Source organism: Cheilinus undulatus, linkage group 3 (genome assembly GCF_018320785.1).
Source record: "Cheilinus undulatus linkage group 3, ASM1832078v1, whole genome shotgun sequence".
In the NCBI taxonomy this organism is placed as follows: domain Eukaryota; kingdom Metazoa; phylum Chordata; class Actinopteri; order Labriformes; family Labridae; genus Cheilinus; species Cheilinus undulatus.
Window position 1 is genome coordinate 48,016,183 of NC_054867.1, and position 27,258 is coordinate 48,043,440.

At 40.1% G+C, this 27,258-nt stretch overlaps 1 protein-coding gene across 3 annotated transcripts in view; it reads right to left on the bottom strand.

The window, feature by feature from the left end:
* igsf21a (immunoglobin superfamily, member 21a) overlaps window positions 1–27,258 on the bottom strand; it is a 521,040-nt gene that overhangs the window by 89,034 nt on the left and 404,748 nt on the right. For all 3 annotated transcript variants that reach the window (XM_041783290.1, XM_041783288.1, XM_041783287.1), the window contains one exon: window positions 8,384–8,499. In XM_041783290.1, coding sequence (XP_041639224.1) covers window positions 8,384–8,499 — 116 coding nt within the window. The remainder of the gene's footprint in view (window positions 1–8,383; window positions 8,500–27,258) is intronic.

A 27,258-nucleotide genomic window follows, 5' to 3' on the forward strand; every position in this document is an offset into this window, starting at 1 on the left:
AAAAAGTGGCCAAAAAATGGGCTGAAATTGGCAAAAACTTGTTGAATGTGTCAAAATAGTGGCAAAAATGAGTTACGAGTGGCCTAAAAGGATTAAATATTATAAAAAGGTGGTAAAAATGGGCTAAAAGTGGTCGAAGAAAGGCAAAAGTGGGCACAAATTGGCAAAAAGGTGGTAGGATAAATCGCAAGTGGTGGAAAAGTTGCAAAAAAGGGTTAAAGTTGCTACAAGGTGGTAGAAAGGGGTTTAAAGTGATGGAAAAAACGACCAAACAATAGCAAAATTTGGTAAAAAGTGGCAAAAAAGAGGTAAAATAAGTCAAAAGTAGTAATCAGAAGTGGCAAAAGGCTTTAAAAAAGACAGCGGAATGGTTTAAGTTATCAAAAGAAGTGGCAAAAATGGCCATTTTCAAACTAATAACAGCTTGCCATGCTTTTCAGCCTTAAAAGAGATACCTGTTAGCCAGGATGCTAGCACCAATGCTACTGATCCAATACACTGATATCATTAATAAATCGCAAATGGGGTGGGCCCATTCTCTGGGGGTTTTCAGGGGTCCAGCCAGATCTGTGGGCTGGCCTGGTTACAGTGCTTGCCATTAAGTTGTAGTAATAAAGTTTTGTACAATTCCCATGGCACACCTAGACTTGCCTTAAGGCACAGTAGTGTGCCATGCCACACCATTTGAGAACCACTCTTTTAGCTAGTATGAAGGAAAATTGTATCAGTACCCTGTTAAAAAGCTTGGATACACTGCTGTTAAAAGTTCAACATGTGAATTTTGAGATGCTGATATAGTCCAACAGTTTGTTTCCCCAAGTGGCCAAACAATATTACAAGACTTTCATCAGTTTCTATCTCACAAACCTAAAGGGGAATAAACTTTAGTACTTGTGGGGACAGAGATAATTTAAATGAGAAACACTACACTGAATGTTCATATTTAGCAGCCGTTAAAATGGTAAATCAGGAAATCGAACGTTTCTCAGGGAAGTTATGAGCCACTATTGAAAGTAGGCTCGCAGTGATATGACATTGAAAATAGAGCTGACAACAGCTCATTTTGCAACGAGCCCCAGGGCAGCAGCTCCGACAAAGACTAAATGAGTTTCATGAAAAAGCACAGGGAGCTGTTTGAAGTTGCAGCACATAACTGGGCCAAAGCAGCAACATGCAAGCAAATACTTACAGAGCTAATAATGAGGTTTTGTTACGCAGCGTGACCGTGGACAACAGCACAATTAGAACAAATGGTCACAGTTTAATTGGGATATTTGTACTCATTTTTAAAGCTGGACGGAAGTCAACTGTAATTCTATGTAGACGATGTAATAAGTAGGCAGTTTAAATCAGTGGGATTTCTGTCTAGCTATTGTACTTTTTGTAAAATATTATCGACTTTGACAGGAACCCAAGCGAAGCTGTCATTAAATATAGCAGCAGTTACACTTTAAGCCACGATATGACAACTTATTTTTCAACATTCAAGAAGTAAATATGAACAAATCACTACCAGCGTTGTGCCTGAACTAAATGAGCACATTTTAGGAGAACAGTGAACCAAACAGGTCCATTTTCAACTCACAAATGAGAATGCTGTTCACTCTGGAGGCAGTAAATGACCGTTCTTATTCACAGAGGTACCAAGACTGAATTCACAGCACCGGGTTATCTTCCTGCTGCATCCACCAATATGTCCTCAGCTTAAAGTGTGTAAAAAATTTCCAAATCTGGTCTTCTTTTCAAGGAAAAACTCTGATAATGTTTATCTATGATGAGCTTACAATTGCTTTCACTTGCAGTGACACATTACTGTCAGCAATTTTCTCCGACTGATTTGAAGACTAGAGCTCAGTAAATGTTGAGATCTCTCAAATACAGTTTTTTTTTTAAATTTATTTTAAAAGATTCAACTTAAATGGTTTTTACTGAAGCTGTCAGCGCTGACATGCTAATCACAATGCATTAAAGGTCCGCAACTAATAACTACATCACTTTTTAAAGGGCTTTTTTTTCTGTAATTGGAGAGGACAGGACTGTAGATAGCATCAGAAATCAGGTAGAGAGTGGAGAACGGCAGGCAGGAAAGAGGTCACAGGTTGGACTTGAACCCAGGCTGCCCCACATTACATTTTTTTAGTTCCACTATTACGTACATGCTGTTTTGCCCTTTAAGGCGTACTTTAGTGAAGTGCATGGGGTGATGAGTGGGCAGGGCGGTGTGGCGCTCACAGTATCTGAGCATGTGGATAAAGTCAGAGTGTTTCTATCCACGGTCTTCCTAGGACCACATTCCTCTGCATACCTTTTTGGGGCTTTTTTTTTCGACTAAATATACCTGCCTTGTTCCAGGAACTGTGTTAATGTCTGGTGTGTAGGAAATTATCATCAAGTGACTGGTGTTTGACTCATTATAAGGTTTCATCTTGTCATGTGAACTGTGAATTTTGAATAAGAACAACTTGGATTTCAAGCTGTATAGAATTCAGGTTAATCAAAGGGTACACCTGAGATATCCAAGAGTACCTGGATGCATCGGAGGACCTCCACTTCACACCGGAAGTCAGAAAATCGCCACCATATCTCGTCGGAAGTCACTTGAACTGAATGTCTTTTTTGTTGTTTTCTCCATGTGTCACTACCATGTTAGCAGAGGCAATTCCGCCAAGTAAGGAAATCCAAGTAGATGAAAAATTTGCGGGTTTTGGGGTTACCAAGCACAGCCATAACGTTACATTTAATTTAATGAACTGATTTATGATCCAAATTCACGTATCACTGAGCAGAGACACAATATGAGACTGGAGACTGGCTGGATGTCGGCATCGCCGCCATGTTGCCAGAGGCAAGTCCACTACGTCATTCGATACTGTAGACAAGGATTGTGCAAGTTTTCGGAAACTACGAGATTGCATGGATTTTAATAAATCATTTAAAAAAATGATCCGTGTTAAAATATTTACTGACAGTGAAACGTAAAAGCAGAATCCACTTTCTTGTGTTTTCTCAGTTAAACAAAAAGACGTACTCCATGAATTAAAATAAAATAATTTTATATATGATAAAGTTTCATATATTTATAGATATTTCTTATTTTGAATTTGTACATATTTATATATTAATCTGATCATTTGACCTTTTTATTCCGATAACTTGCACAACAAGGCCTTTTTCACGGTTCAGTGTTTATTGCGCCCAACCACCTCCGCCAAAATGGGCCGTCTGCAAGAAAAACAATTCATAACTTATTTATATACTTATATTTCACTATCAGTTATTATTTCTATATGGATCATTTATTAAATGATTAATAAAATTCATGTAATCTTGTCGTTTGAGCTTTTTATTCTGAAAACGTGCACAGTCCTTGTCTACTGTATTGAATGACGTAGTGGACTTGCCTCTGGCAACATGGTGGTGATGTCAGCGTCCAGCAAGCCAAAGTCCCATTTTATGTCTGTGCAAAGTGATACTTGAATTTGGATCATAAATCGATTTCGTAACATTAATGTTGTGTAATCGCTGTGTTTTCAGTCTGAAAAGTCACATATTTTTCATCTATTTACATTTCCTTATGTGATGAACTTGCCTATATTAATATGGCGGTGATGCATGAAGAAAACAACAAAGAAGCCGTTCAGTTCAAGTGACTTCTGGTATCAGAAGACGAGATATGGTGGCGCTCATCCATCTTCCAGTGTGAAGTGGAGGTCCTCCGATGCATCCAGGTCCCTCTCAAAAAATCGTACTGGCCTCAGTGTCTGATTTGAACCCTGGGGTTTCAGAGCATGAACCCAGTACCTTCTCATACTTCCTATCAAAGTATTAATCATAGTCCCAAATAAGTGCACATCTTGTGATAAACAAGTGTAATTTATGAACTCATCATGATCAAATATACAAACCTGTACTTTTTGGACAATAATTTCTTACATTCTTAATGTGGACTACAATTTTAAAAAATCTAAAATAACTAAAATCATGATGAACCATCAAAATTCAATAATAAATCACAGTTAAAAACATTAACGTATAGACAGCCCTAGTTGTTAACTGAAGCAAAGTCAGCTTCCGTAACCTTTGCTTCTTGTTCATGTTACATACTCGGTTCTTTTCAGGGCCTGAACTTTTTTTTTTTTTTAAATACTTTTACTTTAGAACAGAAATAGGTTATTTTCATTAATATAACCAACAACTTCTTTAAAAATCTAATTTTCTCCCGGTAGAGAATTTAGTTTGGGCTGTAGCTATCACGGATCATTTCCCCACTTTTAACTCATGCACTTAGCTCAGTGACAATTCAGACAAAGGCTCATATTGTCTATAAAAGCCAATAATTTTCTCAGACATTCTCATTATATTTAAAAGGAATATTTCCTTTTTTGTTTAAGGGCTGCATTGCAAGATCTCCAAGACTCCAGCACCAAGGCTGTGCCTTAAAAATCTATTAGTGCAACCTGTCACATTTAATTTCCTGAGTTTTGATTTAGTTAGACAGTATCTGGCAACTGTGATGGGCAATAATCGACTCCCCATGGAGGCAATGCAACTTTCCAATCTGAAAATATTTCCTTTCTCACTTTGCTTGGATTCTGCAGACTTCATATCATGCATCGTTCCAGCGTTAACTTAGTTCATGTTTCCCTGTTAGGTGTAGTAAAAAGCCAATAAGCAACTCTAAAATTAGATTCTCTCCATGTCTAAATTTCAAAGTTTATTTCCTCTCATAGTTTTCTGGCACACACAATGACTCACAAATATGATTTCATATTCATTTTTATAATAACCCCAGTTATAAGAGCACTGGGAACATTAAAGGTCCTTCACACAGGGTGCTCAAACACAGGTGTTTTCACTCAGAACGCCTCATTAAACCTCCTCTCAGGCCAGAGTGGCTGTAAACAAATCATGATTTGCTAACATCTGACTCTCCGCTTGGTTTTGTTTAATCTGAAAGTGTGGAAAAGCAGTGTGAAGTTTGGTGACTTAAGGGAACTTTGAGCATACTTTACTAACACATGACTTCAAACAGAATAAGTGAGAACAAGTGTGGGTGTGCAGGACCTTTTAAGGCTCCCAGTGTGTTTTCTGTCTCCCTGCAGTTGAACAGAATCAGATAAAGTTTGTGAACAAAATGAGACATTCTGAAGATGCTGGAGACATGTGTAGGATGATCAGGGTTTTGTATAAGTTTTCCTTTGAGAGTTGTTTTGTCTGGAGGATGAGGGATTGGCCAGATTCCATGTCTGTCATCAGACAGATCAGTCTTCTGCTTGCCCAGACCAGTCAGCACCCTTTGAGGAGACAGAGGCGGTAGCTACATGCGTGTATTAGATGTACTGTAAGCCTGTAACATGGTGACCAGAGGAGGAATGGATGCAGCTCAGCTGTGAGCTTAGATGCAAATCTTTAGGGGTGCCCACATCCTAGAGACATTTTGACATGTAGATATTCTAACAATTGTTCAGTACAGCTGGCAAAACACTGATGTCACTGAACAAATGATGTTTTTCTACATCTTTTATTCAATTCTACAACGGCGTGGGTTCTCACCCTTCAAAATGTGTATATTTTTCAGCAGAACATGCTGTGGTTCATTGTTATTATCATATACCAACAGTGTTGGGGGTAATGCCTTACAAGGTAATCCGTTAGAGTACTCAGATTACTTTTTTGTTGTAACGAGGAACGTAACGCTTTAGTTTTACAATTCAAGTAATCCCGTTATTAGTTACATTTTCATAAAAGTAATCCGTTACTGAATGAAAGGGTTAGGGTTAGGGTGAAAAATCCCAAATTTCCTCTCTCTTCTGTGGCTTCAAGAGGGAGAAAGAAAAAAAAGGAAGCTCCTTAAAGCATCTGCTCTGTTTGGCCTTCTTTTTTCCTGTAGTCACGTTGGCACGTAGCGCCGTGCCAGCAAAAGGTAAACATTCTGTGTCATTATGTGCGCATTGTTGGCTTGTTAAACCAGCAAAATGACAGAGATGACAGCATAACACTGCGGAATTATCCCCATTATGATGGATCTTTGGATAAAAGGCACAAGAACAGCATCACAGTGAAACGTATGTTTAAAAGCTCCGTTTGCTTTCATTGAATCAGCTGTGCAGCCCTTCCAATTACGAGCTGCTATTACGCACAGCGTTCCAGTGATTCTGTCTGCCTCTGCTCAGCTTGTGTCAGAGTGTGAGCATGTTAAAGAGCTGTAAACATTTTCCTGTCTGTTAGTGGTGTTCTCACGCTGCAGAGATACAGACTATAGGCTGTAAATTCGGCTGTACATTGGCATTACAGTCTGCACATTCAGATGCAGACGTGTGGTCGTTATCTGTAATTTTTACAACCGCCAAGTGGAACGAGAGGCTAAAGGGTTTTAATATTTAGTAACACAAAAGTACTCTAACCCGCAATTTCCACATAGGACGACTGCACAGCACACCGAAGCGCCGCGGGTTTGGTCCGACCGAAGGCGAGCGACCTCGCCTACTGGAAGCATGTCTTGAGCGCAGCGCCACAGCACACAGCCCTGATCAGCAGGAAGAGATCGTGGGAGAAGTATGAGTTCAAGCAGGAATAGTATGTCAACAGCAGACTATTTTACCTTTTAGGGTTAATTTATCATCCTTTCCGGTATAAGTCCATGATATTATTGCTTCCACCATTGAGGGAGTATATTAGGAAGGTAAAAATGCAAATTCTTTGGCTAAATATCCCCAAAAGTTAACTTTTCCTCATCAGTGGTACTGTTCTAGCTCTGTGACCCACTGACCTCTTGGTGAGCCTTTGCTCTCGCTGCAGGATGAGATGTAATATTGATATAGTGATGATTTATGACCGAGAGTCCGTGCATTGTGTTTTATTTTGAAAGAACCAGATATTCTATGCTTGTGACTTCCTCTTCTGGAGCTTTCTGGTCAATGGGTATTGACGCGGTTTGGCAGTTGCTGGTGCTGAAAACTGACCTGCAGCATATCTCGAATGAAGCGGAGCAAAGTATCGGTCCAGGCATGCGCCGCTGCCAATCTGGAGCGCCGGCTGTGGAAATGCTCTGATAGACTAGAGAGGGAGCGATTTGCTCTGCAGTATGATTCACTAACGGTTTGCGGCGCTTTCACTGTATGTGGAAATTAGAAGTAACACGTTAGTTTTAGAAGTAGGAAACACAGTAACGTCACAAATTACTTTTCTCAGTATGTAACGCAGTAATCTAACGAGTTAGTTTCAAAAGTAATGCCACCCAACGCTGTATACCATAGCCATCATCATTGTCTGGCATGGTTACATGCCTGGATGAATATTTGCTGAACCACTGAAAGGAAATGATCAGTAATATGACTTGGCCTCTGTCACTGAGACAAACAAGTCTTACCAACCAGCTGAAACCCATCAATCTCTCTCTTATTCTCCATGAAGTGTTGGACTGAGGATCCTGCCGTGCCATCTTTAATGGCTTAAGGCCCCCTGTGAGATCACAACGGGGCTGAACCTCACTCATCACAGTGTCAACCAGGAAATACCCAAGAGACGGAAATAATATTCACCTTGTATTCACCTCTCAGTGGGCTCATAATTGCAGGAGAAAGGTGTGTTCAGGGTCTGGAGTCCATTTCCATACACCCATGGATGATGATTAATGACCCAGTGGGAACAAACAGTGAGCGACCGCTCTCAAACAGAGACTGTGGGCTTATACGCCACCAAGTACAGCAGCGTGTGCATGGATATATTTGCAAGACCTTGCTCTGCTCTTCAAAAAGTCAAGAAAGAAAGTTTGTGTGGGTCTTACTCTTGATTTGTTTCCTGTTTGAATACATGTGCATGCTGATGTGTTGCTGCATGTGTACTACGACAGTTGTGTGTACAATCATCACTGTCATGTCATTGCTGTTAGATTAATTGCCCTGCGTGTGACCATCAATAACACTAATGTGTCTGTTTCCTAAATTTGATCTACCTTTTTTAATGACTACATGGCATGACTAAATTAGTGCTGCTAATCAATCACAGGTCAGGCTGTAATGAGTGGAACAGCAGCCCCGTTGAAAGCTCCTTTAAACAACTGGAGGAATACACCATCTTTCTGTGTTTGTGTGTGTGGTATAATCTGAGCAGAGCTTGTATCCAGCGGCATTTTTAAGCAAATAACACTGCGGGAAGCTCCGAGATCAAGGATTTTGCTGTTGTCTTGCATCTTTTGAAATCCTGTTTAAAGCGCCTTTTTTCCTGGAAGTGGTCTGTATGCTGATATCTTAAGAAAAAAAAAACCCTGGCAGCAACATGCAATGTGGTTTCTTTTCCTCTGTAAACAACTGGGCTCTGTGTGCTATAAAGGCAGGTCCTTTGTGGACAAACAGCATGGTGCATATCTTGAAGAAGAACTCACCGATGGGGCTGGTTTCCCTCCTTTTGCAGTGCAGACGAGAGTGAAATTCTGGGCCTGGTACCGACTGAATGGGGCTGGAGTGTTCTCTGCCACCACCGATATGTTGTTTGGAGGTGCTGTGGAGGACAGAAAGAACGCTTTGTGAAACTTTATCCACCCTCAGATATTCTTCTTCTTCTTTATTTGTTCAGTACACTCCACAAGCTTTTCTGTAATAAAAGCAATCATTCTTGTTATCCATGTGGGTGGAGATCATAATAGCAATAATTTTCCCTTAAACTAGTGTGATGAGACCACTACCTAGTAATTAAAGTGTATTTCAAAATATTTGCATATAAAAATAATTGGATTAATCAAAAGCAGGCAACCTAAATTACAGATTTTTTAAGGATTTGCGTAGGGATGTCCGTCCATCCATCATCCATTTTCAATTCAGCCACATGGCATGTTGTATCATGGGCTGGTCATATAGAGAAAAACAACCAATCACACTCATAACTCACATCTACGGGCAATTTAGAACCACCAGTTAACCTAACAAGCACGTCTTTGGACTGTAGAGGAAGGCGAAAGTACCTAGAAAGAATCCACATATGGGAGAACATGCAAACAGCACACAGAAAGGTCCTGTCTGACCAGGATTTGAACCAGGAACCATCTTGCTGTGGAGCAACAGCCCTGGGCCCAGTACTGCTGAGCAGCCTAGGCCTTACTCTGAGGTTGGTACAGATAATGCATTTCAAACAACCTTGCAAAGCAGATGGATACGCCCATTTCCGTGTTTCTCACTGGCAAATCCATCTTGCAAAGCTCCCATGGGGACCATTTGGGCCTGGCTAGAAAGTGACAGGACCAATCAGCGACGAGGGGCAGTACTTTCGGGTGCGGCAGAGTCGTTACGTAAGCGAGCAGCAACATCAGGCCGAAGAGATTAGCGTAGATGCTGCTAAAGTGCCAGTTTTATCAGAACTTGACAACATTTCTTTGTTAAAAGAAGAACAAAGAACAGCAGTGAGTTGTTTTCTTTTCAAAAACAACAAAATTCTATGGATTTACTCCTTTGGTAGGGGCGCAGCTTGGTAGCGGCTACGTCATGTGTTTTTTTGCTCTGACTGGTCCGTAAAGATGTGACAGACAGAACGTTTCTCCAATCACCCTCCAAGTTTTTTTCCAAAGGCTCTGCCCTTTGAGCCCTTTGTCTATGAGTGTTTTTCCAGATGGTTGTGTGAACAAACTCCATCTGGTGTGCCAGGTTAGCTTATCAGTGCATGGTATTGACCTTTTTTCCCAAAGAATGGAAGTACCTTCTGAGAGAAAATCCACTCAGAATGGTAACTGGATGTTTGTGACAATATGTTCATAAGTCCCCTGGGCTCATGTGAGTCGGATGAGGCTGATAAGGTAGAAAATCTCATACATATCATATCATGAACCCTCCCCGTGAATCCCTCCAGGGATTCCAGATAGTATGTCATGACAGCCTAAAGGGAGAACATGTGAAGTCGACTTCACAGCATTACAGAGGTACACTGAGAGGAGGAGTTAATGAATGGAAATCTCCCACATCCCCTAGAAAATCAGCTGTTCAACATGCAGCTTTCTAGTCCTCATATTGAGGCTTAAATCAGAATACTTCTAAGACCTCAGTGTGGCTGATTCAGGAAAATATCACAAAGCAAGTTATAACTGAAGGCACTGCAGAAAATGACTGCCAGCTGCACGCATCACTTGAGTTTTATTGGAACTGGTGAGTGGAATCTGTACAATGTCCATATTTGAAATGTTTTCTGCTCTTAGATGGGTCTTTCATTTTCGGAGTTGGACGATGCTTTTACTTTTAGATTGAGCAGAGAGAGTCTGCTATTTTTCTGTCCTTGGAGAAGCTTGACATACATAAGACCACTAGAATCTGTACAGCTGAGCAAAATGGTTATGCTAGTCACAGTGCAGTCTGAATCAAAGTTGTGAGACTAAGGCTAAAATGAACCAGAAAATGCATATGCTGTAACAAATATTGATCCAGAGCAGTTCAAAGGAGAGAAACATAGACAACATATCTTTAAGTTTCAGTTTGTTTTGCACAATTTATATAAAATGAAAATGTCATAACTCCAGAATATTTAATTCTAAAACTGGATTAGAGATGTTATGGTTCATCTTGTCGACTAAAACTATGACTAAAAAAGTTCATTGACACTCTTTTTACCATGAGAAAGACTAGACAAGACTAGTCATAGATCCTGATGACTAAAAGAGACAAAAAGTTTGTTTGGTTTTGTCAAGATGACTAAAATGAGACTAAAATGTAATTTAGTTTTCTTCAGACATTCAAAAACTGTAATACCTCTCCACTGTGGGTAAACATGTCAAAATACAATGCATCTACAATTATTCTGCCTCTCAGCTGTAGAAAGCAGGGATCCCAGGTTTGACAGAGCATAGAACACACTATAATTTGGTACCAGATTTAGGCAAAAGAATAAATGCTTGGACTCAAAGTAAAGACTAAAATGTGAGGACGTTTTAAAGACTAAAGAGTTTTGTGGAGTAAAACTAGACTAAAACTATAAAGGGTAGAAATGGCTAAAATGTGACTAAAACTAAAAGACATTTGATCTAAAGACAAGAACGGAATAAAATTAAAGAAAGCTCTCAAAATAACACAGTCACAGAGGACATGGTTCAGTACAGGTTCAGTCCAGCTGGAAAAAAAAAGCAACATGAAGTCCTGGAAGCATATTGCTAGGTTTCATTTCTTTATTATTATGCACTGGCAATAATGACACTTACAGTATGCTCCATCTTATGTTACAATAAACTACATATGCTTTTCGGTATGGTCTATCAGGGCAAAACAAAATTAAAAGCAACACAGAAAAACTTTAATCTGTTGGTAGTGTGAAGTTGGTTTACAGAATGTGGCTAATGGTAGCAGCTAGCACTGCTGGCCTTCCACCCCAATATTGGGATTTACATCCATGTTCCTGTGCTGAATATCATCATTCAAGTCTTTAGTTATACAAGAATATAACCTGAAACAGCCTCTGGACAATTTCAACCCCATTCTATAAGATCAAAATGGTGGTAAACCATGCCGTTCCTATGAGATGCTATCAGTGCTAGCAGTTCACTGTTGTTTACATTGGATTCAATAGCATTGCACCAGAAAGACTGTCATTACAAAACAGCTACAGGGGCCCTCTTGTCTTGGGTGGCTGCCAGGGTTGGAAAAAGCACACAACTGTTGTAAGTAAAAGTCCAATTACTTGGATTAAATCTACTTAAGTAAAAGTAAAAGTACTTGTCTGTAAAATTACTCAAGTAAAAGTAAGAATTATTTAACTTAAAGTTCACTTTAAGTACTGAGTATCTACTAGGGTTGTGTTTGCTTCATGTGGTTCTCTGTGCCAGAGCAGAGAGACAAAACTTGGGGATTTTATTTACTGTTTTCTGGTACAAATCTCTCCATTATGTAACTTTAAATGACAGGCAGGCCACTGTGGCTGACAGATTTGGTAAATTTACCTCACAACGAACAAAAACACAGTATGTAACGAGCTGTTAACTTTCAATGAAGGCAGTAACATCAGGGAACAACAGACTGTACTGAAATGAAGTGATTGGTGATTTTATAATGTTGTAGCATCAGGGGGCAGTGAGTAATTTAGCATAGCAGCCGACTTCAAGGGCTGACTAAATCAAGCTTAGCCAGGAAAAACATGATCAATTTTACAACGGTCTAAATCCAATAATTCAGTCACATAGATCTCTGTTTTCACATGTTTACAGCAACCTTATTCCAACAGTGCTAAGACTATTGGATTTCATTTAACAGGGACTTTAAAGAATTGATAATTTTGACAACCCCAATTAGAGGTTGTAATAGTCTTTTTTTACTATGATGTATTTTCAAAAAAGCCAGATTAAGGCTTTAGCTCACAATGTTCACATTTTTCGCCATGCTGTAGTGTAACATAAAGACATTTATGAATGAAACCCTATGAAGACAGATGAAAGCCTTAGCTTTCTTTTCCACAAAGAATGTCTTATACAATTATCACAGCAATTTAAGGTAATCTTTAACAGGAAGTAGAGGCCCTAGGCTGTCTTCAAAGGGTTAAAAAGCTGCTATCTTGGAGAGAAGCCTTTATGAAATCAGTTAAGAATCCCTAAAGATCTCCTCTGAATATATCAGCAACCCTTTAAGGCCGATAAGGCAGAAAGAAAGGTCACTTAGGGAGCCGTGGCTTCTTGGCGTCACTTTACATGTATATCTATCAAGCAGTCTTTAACAGACATGCCACGGAAATTAATTGATTAAAGACGTGGGAGGGGGCTGGGGGTGGGGGTTCAGCTGCTAGCCTGGGTGCCTCCGTGTTTCCACACCTCTTAATTGCTTATTGATGGGATTCATATGGCAGTAAATTAACCTTAGAACACTCAATTAGCTTACTGACAAGCCTGCCTCAACCTGGCATACGAGAGGCTGTCAGAGGTGTCTGTTCCTGACCAATCATGCTCAAGTACTCCACTCAGGAGCAAGTGTTGGAGAGCCTCTGAGGTGGTGAAGCTGCTCCCATATGCACGGAATGAACAATACAATAAAAAAAAACACAATCCAGCTTTATATATTTATAATATCGATTGCTGTATACCATAAAAACTCCATGCTGGAGTCCAGTTAATATATTCTCAAAGCTGCTGTCAATTTTTTCCTGCATGAAGCCCTCCAAGTGAATCTTTAATATGCAGTTAAAAATTATGATTCATTTTTAACATTATTAGCAGCTGTAAATACAAAGACATCAAAAGATTATGCAGCAATCTGTAAGGAGTAATTCCACCTTAACATCCTCATTTAATTAAGACAAAGCTAATTTCCTGAAATTAAATCTCATTGCATTAATTAGTGTTACAGTCAGATTGATAATAGTATTTATAGCCCATTAAAAAAGCACTTCTCCAAAGCAGCACTAAGGAGATTTTTTGTTTAGTTGGAATGAAATCACTAAGACAACCTTCAGGTCATGTTAGTTCAGGAGAGCTCGACATCGATCACACTGCTCTGTTGTTTTCTGCCCTGTGGTTTTGGGGCTCACTTAATGGAAGTCAAAGCCAAAGACCGCAGTAAGCCTTGGTGAAATATTTGACATGATTAAAACCAAGACCTCCCGTGCACATCTGCAAACATAACAGCCCTGTTGGATTAAGACAGTTGTTTATGATGATGGAGTGTAAGCCTTTCATACCTCATTTAATTGCATCTCTTCACGTCTTAAAGGTTCAGCTAATATTTTCATGATGTTATACTTCATTTAGTAGAGGCTTCTGCCTAACTGAAGTCTGCATACTAATATTTTGAAGGAACTTTTACATTTCTCTTGTCAAGGTCAGTGTGTCGTATGTTGATTCTGATACAGTCCTCATACAAAACCACTGAGAGCAAAACTTATGAGTTGAAATGCAAAAAAAGCAACCACAGTTGAGTTTGGTAAACAACAGAAGTCCTTGGGGAAAAAATATCAAAAGTAGAAAAACTTTAAGAAAAGAAGTAAAAAGGTGTCGATAGCTTTGACATTTCTTTGAATAGTTGAAAAATTCAAGTGCACGTATAAAAATTCCAAATCCTCTCAGCAGCGTCGCTCCGTTTCCTTTACATAATGTAAACTGCTCAGATACACAGTGTACAGAAGACTGTTCACGCTCTGTGCCTGGCATTCTGATTACCACAGAGCTTTTTCCTCCAAAGAAGGTAATCATTTTTTAGAAAAGCAAAATAAAAGCCTTAATATCACTTTTCATGTCCAGTTTTTGGTGATTTCCATCGAGCATGAAGGATTTAGTCTCCCTCTCGGTTGGGTAGTTTTTACATCTTCAAGGCACATGGCACCCTTAAAAAATAAGGTAAAAACTTTCAAATCTTATTTTTGTACCTGACTTAGGAAAAGGTTTTAGAATTAAAAACATGAAAATCTTATTTTACTCACACAACTTGCACCGTATGCACCAAACCTGGGCATTTATTTATACAATTCAGACACAAACTTTGAGATACACTCAACTGGAACCAGGCCAACTTTCAACCTGGTCGTACATTGTTTGTTGAGCAGTGTTCAAAAAGGCGACCACAGCCCATCCAGCTGCCCCTGACTGATCGAATGGGTTGCTGGCATGTCTTATAGTCCTGCCATACACTTGTGTGCCCATGAAGTCTCTATCCCTCTACATTGTCTGTAACAGATACATGAATGCATACATCTCTGAAAAGATGGGACTTCAAATAACATACTTACTGACCACTGAATCAGTTGGTTAGCAGGAATAGAAGCTGTGAGTTAATATCCTTGCAAAGCAAATGGACTGGCAATCATCAGGCAAATCCACCTTGCAAAGCTCCAACCTGAAACAGTTGTTCCTGGTTTGGGAATGAACTGGGCAAAACTGCATCAGGAGGTGGCAGCTATAGGCATGGGCTAGTTGTACTGAAAGCCAGTAGCGATGGCTGCCACCCATATAGCGATGATCACGAATGTAGCTGAAGTATAGCAGTGGTTATACTTTAGTATAAGTTAAAGTATAGCAGAAGTTTTAACAGAATAGCACCACATTTCTTTATTAAAAAAAGACTGCATTGAAAACAACTGTCGTTGTTGGCTAAATATCCCCCAAAGTTAACTTTTCCTCATCAATGGTGCCATTGAAGCTCTGTGACCCACTGATCTCTCAGTGACCCTTTGCTCTCGCTGCAGGATGAGACGTAATGTTGATAAAGTGATGATTTACTATCGGGAGTCGGTGCATTGTGTTTTATTTTGAAAGAACCAGATGTTCTACGCTTGTGACTTCCATGGTTGATGCTTTCTGAATGACAGTGAATTTACAAGGTTTGGCAGCAGCCGGGGCTGAAACCTGCAGTGTATCGAAACGAAGCGGAGCGGAGTGGCACTCCAGGCACGTGCCGCTGCCAGTCCAGAGCGCCAGTTATGAAAATGCTCTGATAGACTAGAGAGGGAGCGAAGTGCTCTGCAGTGCAGTGCAGATTTGCCAGCGTTCTGCGGCGCACACACTTTATATGGAAATTCGGGGTTAGCCCTTGCCCACAGGGAAACCAAAACTACCAGATACTGGTTTGCTGGCGATGGTATTACTTTGCTTGGTTTGCCAGCCAACTGGCCTGACCTGAACCTCTAAGAGAATTTCTGAGGAAATGTCAAGAGGAAAGTGAGATCCCAGACTCAACAATACAGACGAGCTGAAGGCTGCTAACAGAGCAACACTGGCTTCATAACACCCCTTCAGTGCCATAGATTGATTAGCGCCATTGCAGTAATTTGTGCAAAAGAGGCTCCAGCCAATTACTGAGTGCATAAAAAGCATATTTTTTCCAAAAGGCCAATATTTCTGTTTTATAACTCCTCTTTTTGGACTGATGTTTTGTAGTATTTAAATACTTTGAGATAACAGATTTTAGATTTTTTGAGCTGTAAGCCATAATCATCTAACCTGGTGACAGGACCAATCAGCGTCGAGGGGCAGTACTTTCAGGTGCGTTGGAGTCCTGACGTAAGCAGGCAGCAGCAAGAAGACGGTGAAGTTATGATGGAAGACATTAGCACGGATGCTGCTAAAGCACCAGTTTTATTGGACTGACAACATTTCTTCATTAAAAGAAGAACAAAGAACAGCAGGGAGTTGTTTTCTATTCAAAAACAACAAAAGTCGTGTACTGACACGTCTATAGTCGCCGTGGTTTGCATTATGTTGTTCTATATGGAGTTTATCTGGAGTTTATTCCTCTGTAGTGGCTACAACGTCACGTATTTTGTTGCTCTGATTGGCCCAATCACCCTCCGAGTTTTTTTCCAAGCTCCTCCCTCTCCCAAACGCTGGCTATCAGAGGTTTTCCAGATCCATCTGGCAAGTCAGGTTAATAATCACTGTGATTAAAACAACAAAAGTTATGATATATTTCACTTTTTATGAAATGAATCTAGAAAATATTGAAATTTCACTTATTGAATGAAATCACAGGAAATAATAAAAGTATAAAAATGAGATGCGCCTGTACAATGGCTCAGATTGAGCTACAACATCAGGTTTCATCAGACTGGAACACAATTCTCTATTGAAACAAGAGCAAAGAGCCACACTGAAAGCCTTTCCTGGTGAAGAATGTGTGTTTGCACTTCTCCCTGGTTTCAGTCAGCTTCAGCATGATTTTATCCTCCTACTAGCTCCACTGTTCAAACGGCCTGTCTGTCGAGCTCATGTTACTTATGGGAGCTGTGCACGCCTCCCACCTCGTCTCGTCTTGTCTCTCTGACTGGACGTATTAGATGTGACAGAACATTTGTCCAATCACCTTCTGAGAGTTTTTCTAAAGGTCCTGCCCTTCCTAAACACTTTGTATGGGAGGTTTTCCGGACAGATGTGAGATAGTTTTCATTCAGTGGATATATGAAACGTGTCAGGTTAGTGAATTAGGACAGAGCAGTGAGACGCGCGGCAAGTTGAAATCTGTCAAACAAAATCCTGAGTCTTCCTTCATGTCTCTGCAGAATTGTTGGTGTGTTTCTAGCTTTTTAGAAAGTAACTGCTGTGAAAAACTCAGAAAATAACTTAGTCTCTTTCGCTTTCTCTCTCTATCATAGCTCTGTTTAAGCAACTGTCTCTCGCTCCACTCATGGCATCTGTTGGTTGAAGAGATGACATGGGGCTGCAGCTGATAGTGATGGCATGAAGGTCGTCCATGCTGATTCACTGACTGGTAAATGCACTTCAGCTGAAGTGTCAGGGTTTAGTAACCCTAAAGCAGGGGTTCTCGACATTGGGGTCAGGACCCCATATAGGGTCGCGAGACACTGAGAGGGGGTCTCCAGATGCCTTAAAAAAAAATTTAAGAACATTTTTGAATTACACTATTGCTACTTGACACTAATTTTGCCAAATTTTAACCATTTCTTATCACTTTTCCCCGCCAATTTTAATATGTTTGCAACTTAAAACCGATTTTTTGTCTATTTTAAATCCTTTTCACCACTTTTTTTCTGCCTGTTTTTGCCATGTCTAAACCAAATCTTGCCACTATCTGCCTATTGTTGGCTCTGTTGACACATTATTGCCAATAATAACCCCTTTAACCAATTTTTTAAGCCACTTTTCACAATTTGATATGCTGATTTTAGCCAGTTTCTGACTATTTCTGCCTCCGCCAACCTCTTTTTGCCAGTTTGTATCAACTTACATCCCATTTCACCAAATGACCACCTATTTTTGACAGTTTAACAACATTTCAGCCACTGTTGAATCCCCTTTTACCACTTAAAATTCCCATTTTTGCCACTTAAACCAATTTTTTTGGCCATTTTTTTTTTTTTTTTTTTGCCCCGTTAATCTTTTTTTTGGCATTTCTAACCTATTTCTGATCCTTTTAAAATCCAATTTCAGCACCTTTTCCACCATTTTTTGCCATTATTAACCCATTTTAGCTATTTTTAATGTATTTCAATAACTAAATAAAATGTTTCTTTGATCAGAGTGGTTATTATTCAGGTTAAATATAAAATACCACTGCTTAACTCTACAATGGACCATGATTTTGCTGGCCCCAGTTTGGCTGGACCCCAGAAAGCTCCCCCCCCCAATAGACGACCTTGTACAGGATAGTCTTACAATTGATTGTACACTGGCTACTTCATTGTGTCACATGAACTGTATCATTGTCCCTTTAAGAGGACTTAATGTGTTTTCAAAATCTACTTCCTGTTCAAAGATAATCCTCAGTTTTTAAACTTATCAGGTCCCACTAATCCCAAATAGCTGGGAGAAACTTAGAACTGATACCACACAAAAGATTGGGTTTCACTGCTGGCTACATCCCATTATATAATGTCACTACACATCCCAAAACTTAAAAGCGGGACACTGCAAATGTGTAGAAATGTATAAAATGTGCCTGAGGTCCCATGAGCCATCCCTCTCTCTCCATTGTTCAGAGCCCGCCCGCACAGCGCTGCATTAAAAGCAGCATTTACTTCCTTTTGTCCCCCCGTAGTACTGCTGTGCCAGTTACATCAATAATGATCTCTCCCTCTATCTCGCGTTTACCACCTCCTTCTTGTTCTATATCCTCAAGCACCATTACCCTGCTTTCTTTCTGAAAAAAAATAAACAAGAGTGAAAAAAAAAACCTGCAAATGGGATTGGTGAATGTGCAGAACAGGAGCATGTTTAATGCTCCCGAGAGACTGCCTTCCCTGGCCTCATAATTAAGGGATTTAGAGCTCCGGAGACAGCTGGACTCACAGGAAACACTCCCAACATCCCCTCGTACTAAGCACCCTGGCCTGGAGTCCACATCTCTGGGGGGTTATTTATAGAGGGGGTAGGTGGTGTGTGCGTGTTGGCGGGGGGATGGTGGAGAGGAAGCACCAAGGTCATCCTTGGCTTACTTTCACTGACAGTAATTCAGAGATAAGTATTTGATGAAGCTGTACTTTTTTTATTGTGTGCCCAGGGGTCCCAAAGTAATCAGTGGGAATTCTGAATGGTTTCACCAAAGCTTAATGATAGTTCAGAGCATTTCACTACTCACTGTAATCTTATCAAAATCACTGGAGGATTAGTTTCTTGACAAATTATTTCTCTGAAAGCTAAAGAACCATGACAGGAGCTGAACTTATGACATTTTCTACTTTGCTCCAACATGTGAATAAAAAACCTTCAACTACACATTCGTTAGAGGGGATGTCTATGTTTTGTGCTAGTGTTAAGCCAGATTTATACTTCTGTGTCTAATCTTTGCCAGAGCATGTGCCATATATGAGTCAAGTGCATTTTTACAAGCTTTTTTGAAAGCCACTGTGGGGGCCAGATTACTGTTAAAACAATTTTATTTTCTTACAAAATGTACACAATATACCACTTTAAATAATACAGAGAACTGCCTTTACTGCAGCCGACCACTAGGGGGGCGACTGACATATTTTGGTTAGATACACTATATGGAGGACATCGCTCGCTCTCTCTCACTCTTCCTCTCTGTGTGATGTGGGAACATTTAGGTGTCATTTATGCACTGGAATGGTTATTGTGCGTGCGTTGGATTGTCATCCTGCCAGCACCACTGTTCTATAGAATACATAAAAGGGAGGCTGTTTTTGTTTTAGTCTGTCAAAAATTAGCTGCAAATCAATTTTGATGAATCATCAGAGTTTTTTTCTATGTCCAAGCTAAAATTAACAAAACACATTAAGAACAGAAATGCGCTATAAATGATATGGCTGACATGGCTGACCATTATTTTTTTCTCCTTTTTTGTTTTGAATCTTAAGATCAACCCTGTGTATTTAAGGTCTATGTATTTAAACCATAAAAATATATGTTACCATTTAACTAAAAGGAAACACTCATAAAACATTAGTTCATCTTACTCTAAACAGCAACATCAATTTTACTCAGAAACACTGAGTTGAATTAACTCAGTATTTTGTGACGTGCTCTAAATACTTATTATAAACAAATTACTTACTTCTTGGCCAGAACAGCTAAAGGGCTCAGTTTACTTTAGTTTACTTGGTTTAAAAAAATTAAGTTGTGTTTACTTAAAAATCCAAAACAGCTATTTTAACTCTATTTTATGAGCTGATAGAACTCATTTTAGTTTTAAGTGAACAGTACTCAAAAAAAAAATTTTTTAAAGTATTTTTTGTTACTACTCAAATTATTTGAGTCATGAAAAATCTGCGGTTTTCCCAGAATGCCTTTGGGCACTAAACCTTTATGCACTCTGTTTGCTGCTGCTGTCTCGGCCAGGATACTTTTAAAAAAGAGATTTTTAATCTCAAAGAGGTTTTCTCCTGGTTAAACAAATAAAATAAATAAATAAAATGCGCCATGAGTGAAGTTGCTATCTAAATTAGATAGGAGATGATGTTAATGTTATTAATGTCTGTGAGTGTTGGATGGCCACTGACATTGATGAAATAGCAACTACTGGTTCAGTGGGACACTAACAGCCATTGTTGCAAATGGTGGCACAAGTTAGTCCACTTTAAAAAAAACTTAAAACTTTTACAGAGAGTTCTCTTTGATGTTTTAAGGTAATCAGTTCACTACGATATATTGAGTGCTATGAACTTATCTGTGTTAACAGTGCACTAAAAATATATGGTATTGCCTACTCAAAGTAGATGATTTAGCCTAAGTCCTGCAAACTTAAATTAACATTTGAATCTCAAGTTTGAGCACTTAAAATAACTGATTTTAAACTAGTAGTGAATACTTAAATAGTTCATGTAGAACAAGTACTGCACACTAAAAATAAACACATTTTTTAACTCACAAAAGTCAAGTGTAGTTTACTTATTATTTTTGAGGCGGGAGTTTCCATATTTTTTTAAGTAAGCTCAACTAATGTTGTGTTACAGTGTAGGGGTTTCAATATTTATCTACTGTCCCATTCGAATTCATTATTTTTTACAAATTTCAACTTATGTATGTAAAACGTTCAATTGCTTTAATTACTGTGTAGTTACACATTTGTCCACTAGAGGACCCTCCAATATTACAAGACAGATTGCAATGAAGAAATGAGCTAAAAGCAAAAGTAGTTAATGTTCATTTTTATTTACTTTTTTAGTGCAAACACAGCCACCTGCACCATTTAGAGGCTTTTAACAGGTTTTTTGGTACTGATGGTCAACTTTAAAATGAAGAAAAGGGTTAGAAACTGAATGTCAAACAAAAGTAAATCAAACTGAATCACGGCAATGATGACTTCATGTTTTTAATGAACAAAACATCTAAAAAGAAACTGTTGGTACTATCTTGGCCTTTGTCTTGGTTTTTACATGGTTTCACTCTCGTACATCAGCATCTCTTGACGTAGCGAAGCTTCACTTGCCAAATCACCACCAGCGTGTGCACCACCTCAGCAATAAACACCCCTAATGGCAGTGCCTCTGTGTTTTGGTGTGAAAACTTTATTGTTCATCATGTCACGTGTGATGTGACGAAACATTTGGTTCCTACACCCGCATGTGAGTGAAGTAGAGGTCAAGGAGAGAGGGGAGAGACTCGAGAACGATTATAAACAGCAAAAATATTTTAAAAACACGCTTGAATAGTAACCTAAGCATTCAAATATTAATGAGGTTTTTAATATTCAAATTATATTTGAACCCCAAAGTTCGTTCCAACAGCCTTAGTTCATCTGCTGATCACCTCCATTGATCTTGAGTCCTATGGAGAAGTCTACACATGAGGCAGGTGTGCAATTGTAATGCAAACACAGTCATGTGCACAGTTTTACGCATGTAGGCCCAATGTGCCACAACCCTGGGCTGGAGGTGGGGGAAAGCCTGGCTCAAGCTCGACACATGTCAATACACATGTATGACGCTCAGCTGCCAAGCTCAATGGCATCTCCTTTTTCCAGGCCTTTTCACCGTTCGTCACATCCACCCCTTACTCTGCTGTAAAAGTGTGGATTTCGGTATTTTTGACAACAGATTATTTTCCCACTCCTGGTAACATGCAAAGACATCCAGAGCATGACCAGGGTTGTGTCAGTCCTCCTTTCCACCTGATGGTGCCCTCATGTAGCCTACTCGCCACATCTATGCGGTCCTTCAGCCTCAATGTTTGGCCCAAGCATAACTAAAACTTCTGCACAGTACTGTTTATTTCAAACCAATGCAGACAGAAAGCTCTGTGATTGCCAGCTAAGGTCCACTGGCATATTGAGTGTACTCTGGTGTCAGATAAATGGCTGCAGTTGAAAAACAAATTTGTCAAATCTAATTGCCAACATCCAAAAATATCAGAAGTGCATTTTCTCATTAATGTCTATCAATGACTGAAGACTCAGGGAAAATCTCCTATCCTCTGCCATAGCTGATTCAGCAGCCATACTTTCCATCTCCTCTGATGTCTCCTCTCTTTTATTCTTTGCAACAACAGCAGTTTAATCAACTGCTGCTCGTTTTTTGTTTTTTTTTTAACTCCAACTCCAACGTAATAGGCTTGATTTCCGTTGCTGTAATGTCCTATACAAATGCATGCACAGACACCAAAGCACAAGTATATTGCTCACAACAGCATAGGCCAGAATGGCATAGAGCACTGTGGCATAGCTATAATATAGACTCATTACCAAAGTATGAACAAGGCACATATTGAATGATGTCGGTGTAAGTCCAGACTTTATTCACTGCAAATATGGCAGGAGACTGACTGCTTTGTTCAAACCATTTTAGCTTTTATGCACAACTTGAGCTTGAGTCAACAACTACCCTATATCAATGCACAGTATTTAGCCTCAAAAGAACACTCTTTGAACACTGAATGCCTCGCTGCAGACATCTTTTTTTAATAAAGCTTTCAAGCACTTCTTTCCAGCCGCCTTTTACCGAACCTATTTTGATGTATTTTCACAATTTTAAAAGGCACCATTTGATTCGACTTCTTTGAATCAGGTAAAGTGAATGCACAGGGAGCCGTATGTCCACGTATTCCCATGAATTCTAGATGTATGGTTCTATTTGCAACCACATTGAAAAGAGGGCCTTGAGGTGACACGGCATCATCAGTATGCAAAACAATCTGGAGAGGTTCTTTCGAGATGAAATTGGAAATAATAGTGCAGACTGAACATAAGAGGACCTCAAAGAACATAAAAAAAATTCTCTATTCTTGGAGCCAGAGTGACAGTATCACACTGTGTCTTTGTTACGCAGATGTGTGACAAAAGCCTGGGAAAGCATACAGACAGAGGGACAGGAGAGACCGCCATGTGTTAGGCTGATTTCTGCAGTTTGCTTGATTGTCTCTTCAGCCATTAGAGATATTTTAACCCATTAAAGACAGGGGTTTTTTTAGATTCCACCTCCACAAAGAGGTGCAAGGTCCAAGCCACCTATAAAGCATCTTTTGCAGAGCTGCCAAGGATACAATTATTCACTTTTCCCTCTGTTTTTCATTCACAGTACAGGTTAATTTTCCATTTAGTCTAATGTATAATTTGCACAAACATAGCATTTGTTTTATCAAGTGTTCAACTACTCTTAGAAGGGTTAAAGCTCCATATTAATCATCTGCTCTTACTGAGTTGTGTCGAGAACACAGCAGCATTAGTAGGAGGTTAAATATGAAAGTGTAAGAACAAGCAAAGTACATATCTGTGTTACAGTACTGCAAAAAAGTAAAATATATTGGATTCAAAATCCCAGTTTAACTGACTCTTTCACCCTATACCCATCATAGTGGGTGGTGTAATGGAAGTTAATTGGTTCATTCCTTAGCCTGTCATCTAATAAGACAGCTTGGTCTATAGCATAAACAACATTACCTATTTTATGAGTTAAACTTATGGAAACAACACGGCATGCATGGAGCCTTGCAGGTTTAACGAAGAAATTAATTTGGCTCGTTTTTTGTCAGCTGTAATTGGTTCATTTTTTGTGAATTGTGCAGCATTCTATTGTTTTGTCTCATTGTTCATTGAGCCGTTTGAACAATGTATGAATAGACCGTGAACTGTTTAGAGTTGTCGTTAATTGTTCAGTTTAATCTAAAGGGAACATCAGTGTGTTTCACAGCTGAATTAAATGAGTAATCTATATTTATTTTTTTCCTTTATGTGTTATGTACTGCTAAAGACTCCACACGGCGTGCTGTGCCACAACCCAGAGCTGGAGGAGGTGGGGGCAGCTAGAATCAATCTCCACAAACGTCTGCACACAAGTTTGTTGTTTGGCAGCCAAGGTCAAGCTCAATGGCATCTCTTTTGTCCAGACCATGTCACCTGATAAATCACCTGGAGACCACTGGTGGTTTTCAGGGCCTTGGATCCATGGTACGATAAGGGGCAATTCGCCTGGACGGTACTCTAGGCCCCTCAATTGCAAAGTCTGGATCAGGACCCACAGTTGGTCATGGGAGATTTTTTGGGTAGCCAAATGAATATGAATATATTTCCTTGCTACAGTATTTAGTGCGACATTTGTATGTCTACAATACACATTTAAAGCTACCTGGTGGGGGTCAACCCTACAACACTCAGCCTCTGTGCTGTAATAAAACACAACAAAAGGCTCTACTATCCACATGATGGCTAAAAAGCTAAGGTCACCGTCATAGATGCTTGGCTAATGATAAATAAACACAGTGTTCCCAACTAGACAATCACCGAAGGCCCAGGGGGTGAGCATGTAAAGAAAGCCTATATGACAGAGGCGACGTGACCCCTCTCAACTTGTAAATCAGGAAGCCCCAGGTAAGGACCAGATTGAGTCTAGAATCAATATTATCCAAGCTAGCACTGGCCATCAGCTAAACCAACCAGCCGCTGATAATCTTTATCAATGCAGGCTTGCAATCCCAGTCAGTTGCTATGTCTAAGATGTAATGCCACTTTCTGCCACTAGTTGTCACTTTTGCTCCAGTTTCCATCCATCCATCCATCCATCTTCTTTTATCTTCCAAGACCAGGTCGCAGTGGTAGCAGGCTAAGCAAGTCAACCTGGATATCCCTCTCCGCAGCAACATTTTCCAACTTCTTCTAGGGTATCCTGAGGTGTTCCCAGGCCAGACAGGATATATAATCCCTCCAGCACCTTCTGGGTCTACCCCGAGGTCTGCTCCCAGCCAGAGTCCCCAGGAGACCTCCAAAAGGAGACTCTTAGGAGTCATTCTGATCTGATGTCCGAACCACCTCAAGTGGCTCCATTCAATGCGAAAGAGCAGTGGCTCTACTCCCAGTTCCCTTTGGATGTTTGTATTTCTCAATCTATCTCTAAGCAGAGCCCAGCCACCCTCTTGAGAAAACTCATTTTGGCTGCTCGTATCCACATTCTTTTGGTCATTACCCAGAGTTCATAAGCCTAGGTGAGGGCTGGGGGGTAGATTGACCAGTAAATCGAAAGCTTTGCCTTTCAACTCAGCTCCCTCTTCACCAAAATGGACTGGCACAACACCCACAGCACCACAAACCAGTCCGCCCACACTCTCTTTTACTCGCTCTCATGACCTCAAGATAGACTCTGAGATACTTGAACTCCTTCACCTGAGGTTGAGACTCACTCCTCACAAGGAGGTAGCAATTCACCATTTTCTTATCTCGATTGTTTTGCACTCAGCTCCAAACCATCCCAGTTCCTGCTGGAGGTCCCCAGCTGAGGAAGCCAGCAGAACCACATCATTTGCAAAAAAATACAGAGATGGAACTCTTAGGTCCCCCAACCGGAAACCCTCCAGCCCTTGGATGCTCCTCAAGATCGTCCATGAAAAACACTAACAGAGCTGAAGATAAGAGATAACCCTGGCAAAGGCCAACATGCACCGGTAACATGTCTGATTTTGTGCTGAGAATACAGACACAACTCTCACTTTGGTTGTACTTTGGTCACATAATGCCTCCCGGAAGTAAACAAAGCACATTGAATGAATAGCATCAAAAGGATCTGGTAGGAATAGTGCATGTTGGTAGTAATTTTTGTAAAAAAAAAAAAAAAAAAAATGAGGATAAAGTAGGTATGGTCAGGTAACACCAGATTGAGCGCAGGGATGTTGACCTGCAGGGAGGAAACAAGCCTGACAATGATAGCAATGCTAACATTAGCAACACTTTGCAAACCAACTTCACACATTCAGGTCTACCCATGAGCACCGGGATCTCCTTGAAAATAGTCACAATCCTAACTATCTTTAAGTGTTTTGTTAACCCTAGCCTTCTTGACAGAATGCAGTTAAGATTTATGTTCAGCCAGATTTAAATTCTACACCTAGGAGCATCCTTTAAAGCAGTTAAACTTTCCAATTAAGTCTACACTGATTTAAAATCCTGTGTTGGTTTGACCCATCTATTGCTCCTGTCCTTCATCCACGTCACATCTCTTCATTCTGCATATCCTGACTTCAGCTGCACATAAGCTTGAAAATGGCATCCAAAAAATGACTCTTAATGTCTCCATTACCTGCAGCATCATATTTTTAGGCATCAGGCCACTGACTAAGACTTCCTAATTGAAGTCTTGGAAGTGTAAAAAGCTTGGTTGGTGGCATCCAGAAAATTAAACTCCAAATTTACCCTGGCAGCTCCTGGCAAAGCACACAACATATGATATGCCCCAGTTGTACTTTATTTCCTTAAAAGCTCAGTTGGTTAAATCTGTGGAACGACACATGCACAAGCATGTGAACGTGCGTTATATCCTGCAGAGAGGAGAAACATACATCCCAGACTGAATTGAGTGAAACATAAAACACTGCCAAAGTGCTTACATCCCTCATTTTGAGCAGTCACACAGTTGGATGGGCAGTGATTGCGGCAGTGGGGGAGATAGAAAGCAGCCTGAAAAACAATCAAAGTTAAGTCCTCTCAAGAGGAGGGGAAAGGACATGTTGAAATGAGCACTGGCACCTAAAGTCTGCTCTTTTTGAAAGCCTTTATTCCCCAGCAGATAGAAGACATCAAAATGCTTTTTAATCACTTTTCTATTGTGCTTGAAGCATTTGCATTTACACCCCTCCCTGTTAATTTGCATGGGTTATTACCGTGCTGTCAGCTCATATCGCATCCTCCCGCCCCAATCAGCAGACCAACCTCGCTGTGGCTGGTAGCGAAGCGAGGGAGACTCTGCCGGCTGTCAGGAAGAGGAAGGGGATGAAACTGAGAGACAAAAGCCAGTGCCACATTGAACAAGTTCCCCGGTTCCGAAGCCCATTAATCTTAGCGATGTTGCTGAAAACGCAGGGAGCACATACACTACATGTCTGCGTGCTCGGGTCTGTCTGTGTTTAAGAGAGTGAGAAATGTGTCTGAGCAGTGCTGTCTGTGGAAACATATGGTTTCATTGATGCGTTCCTGAGGAATA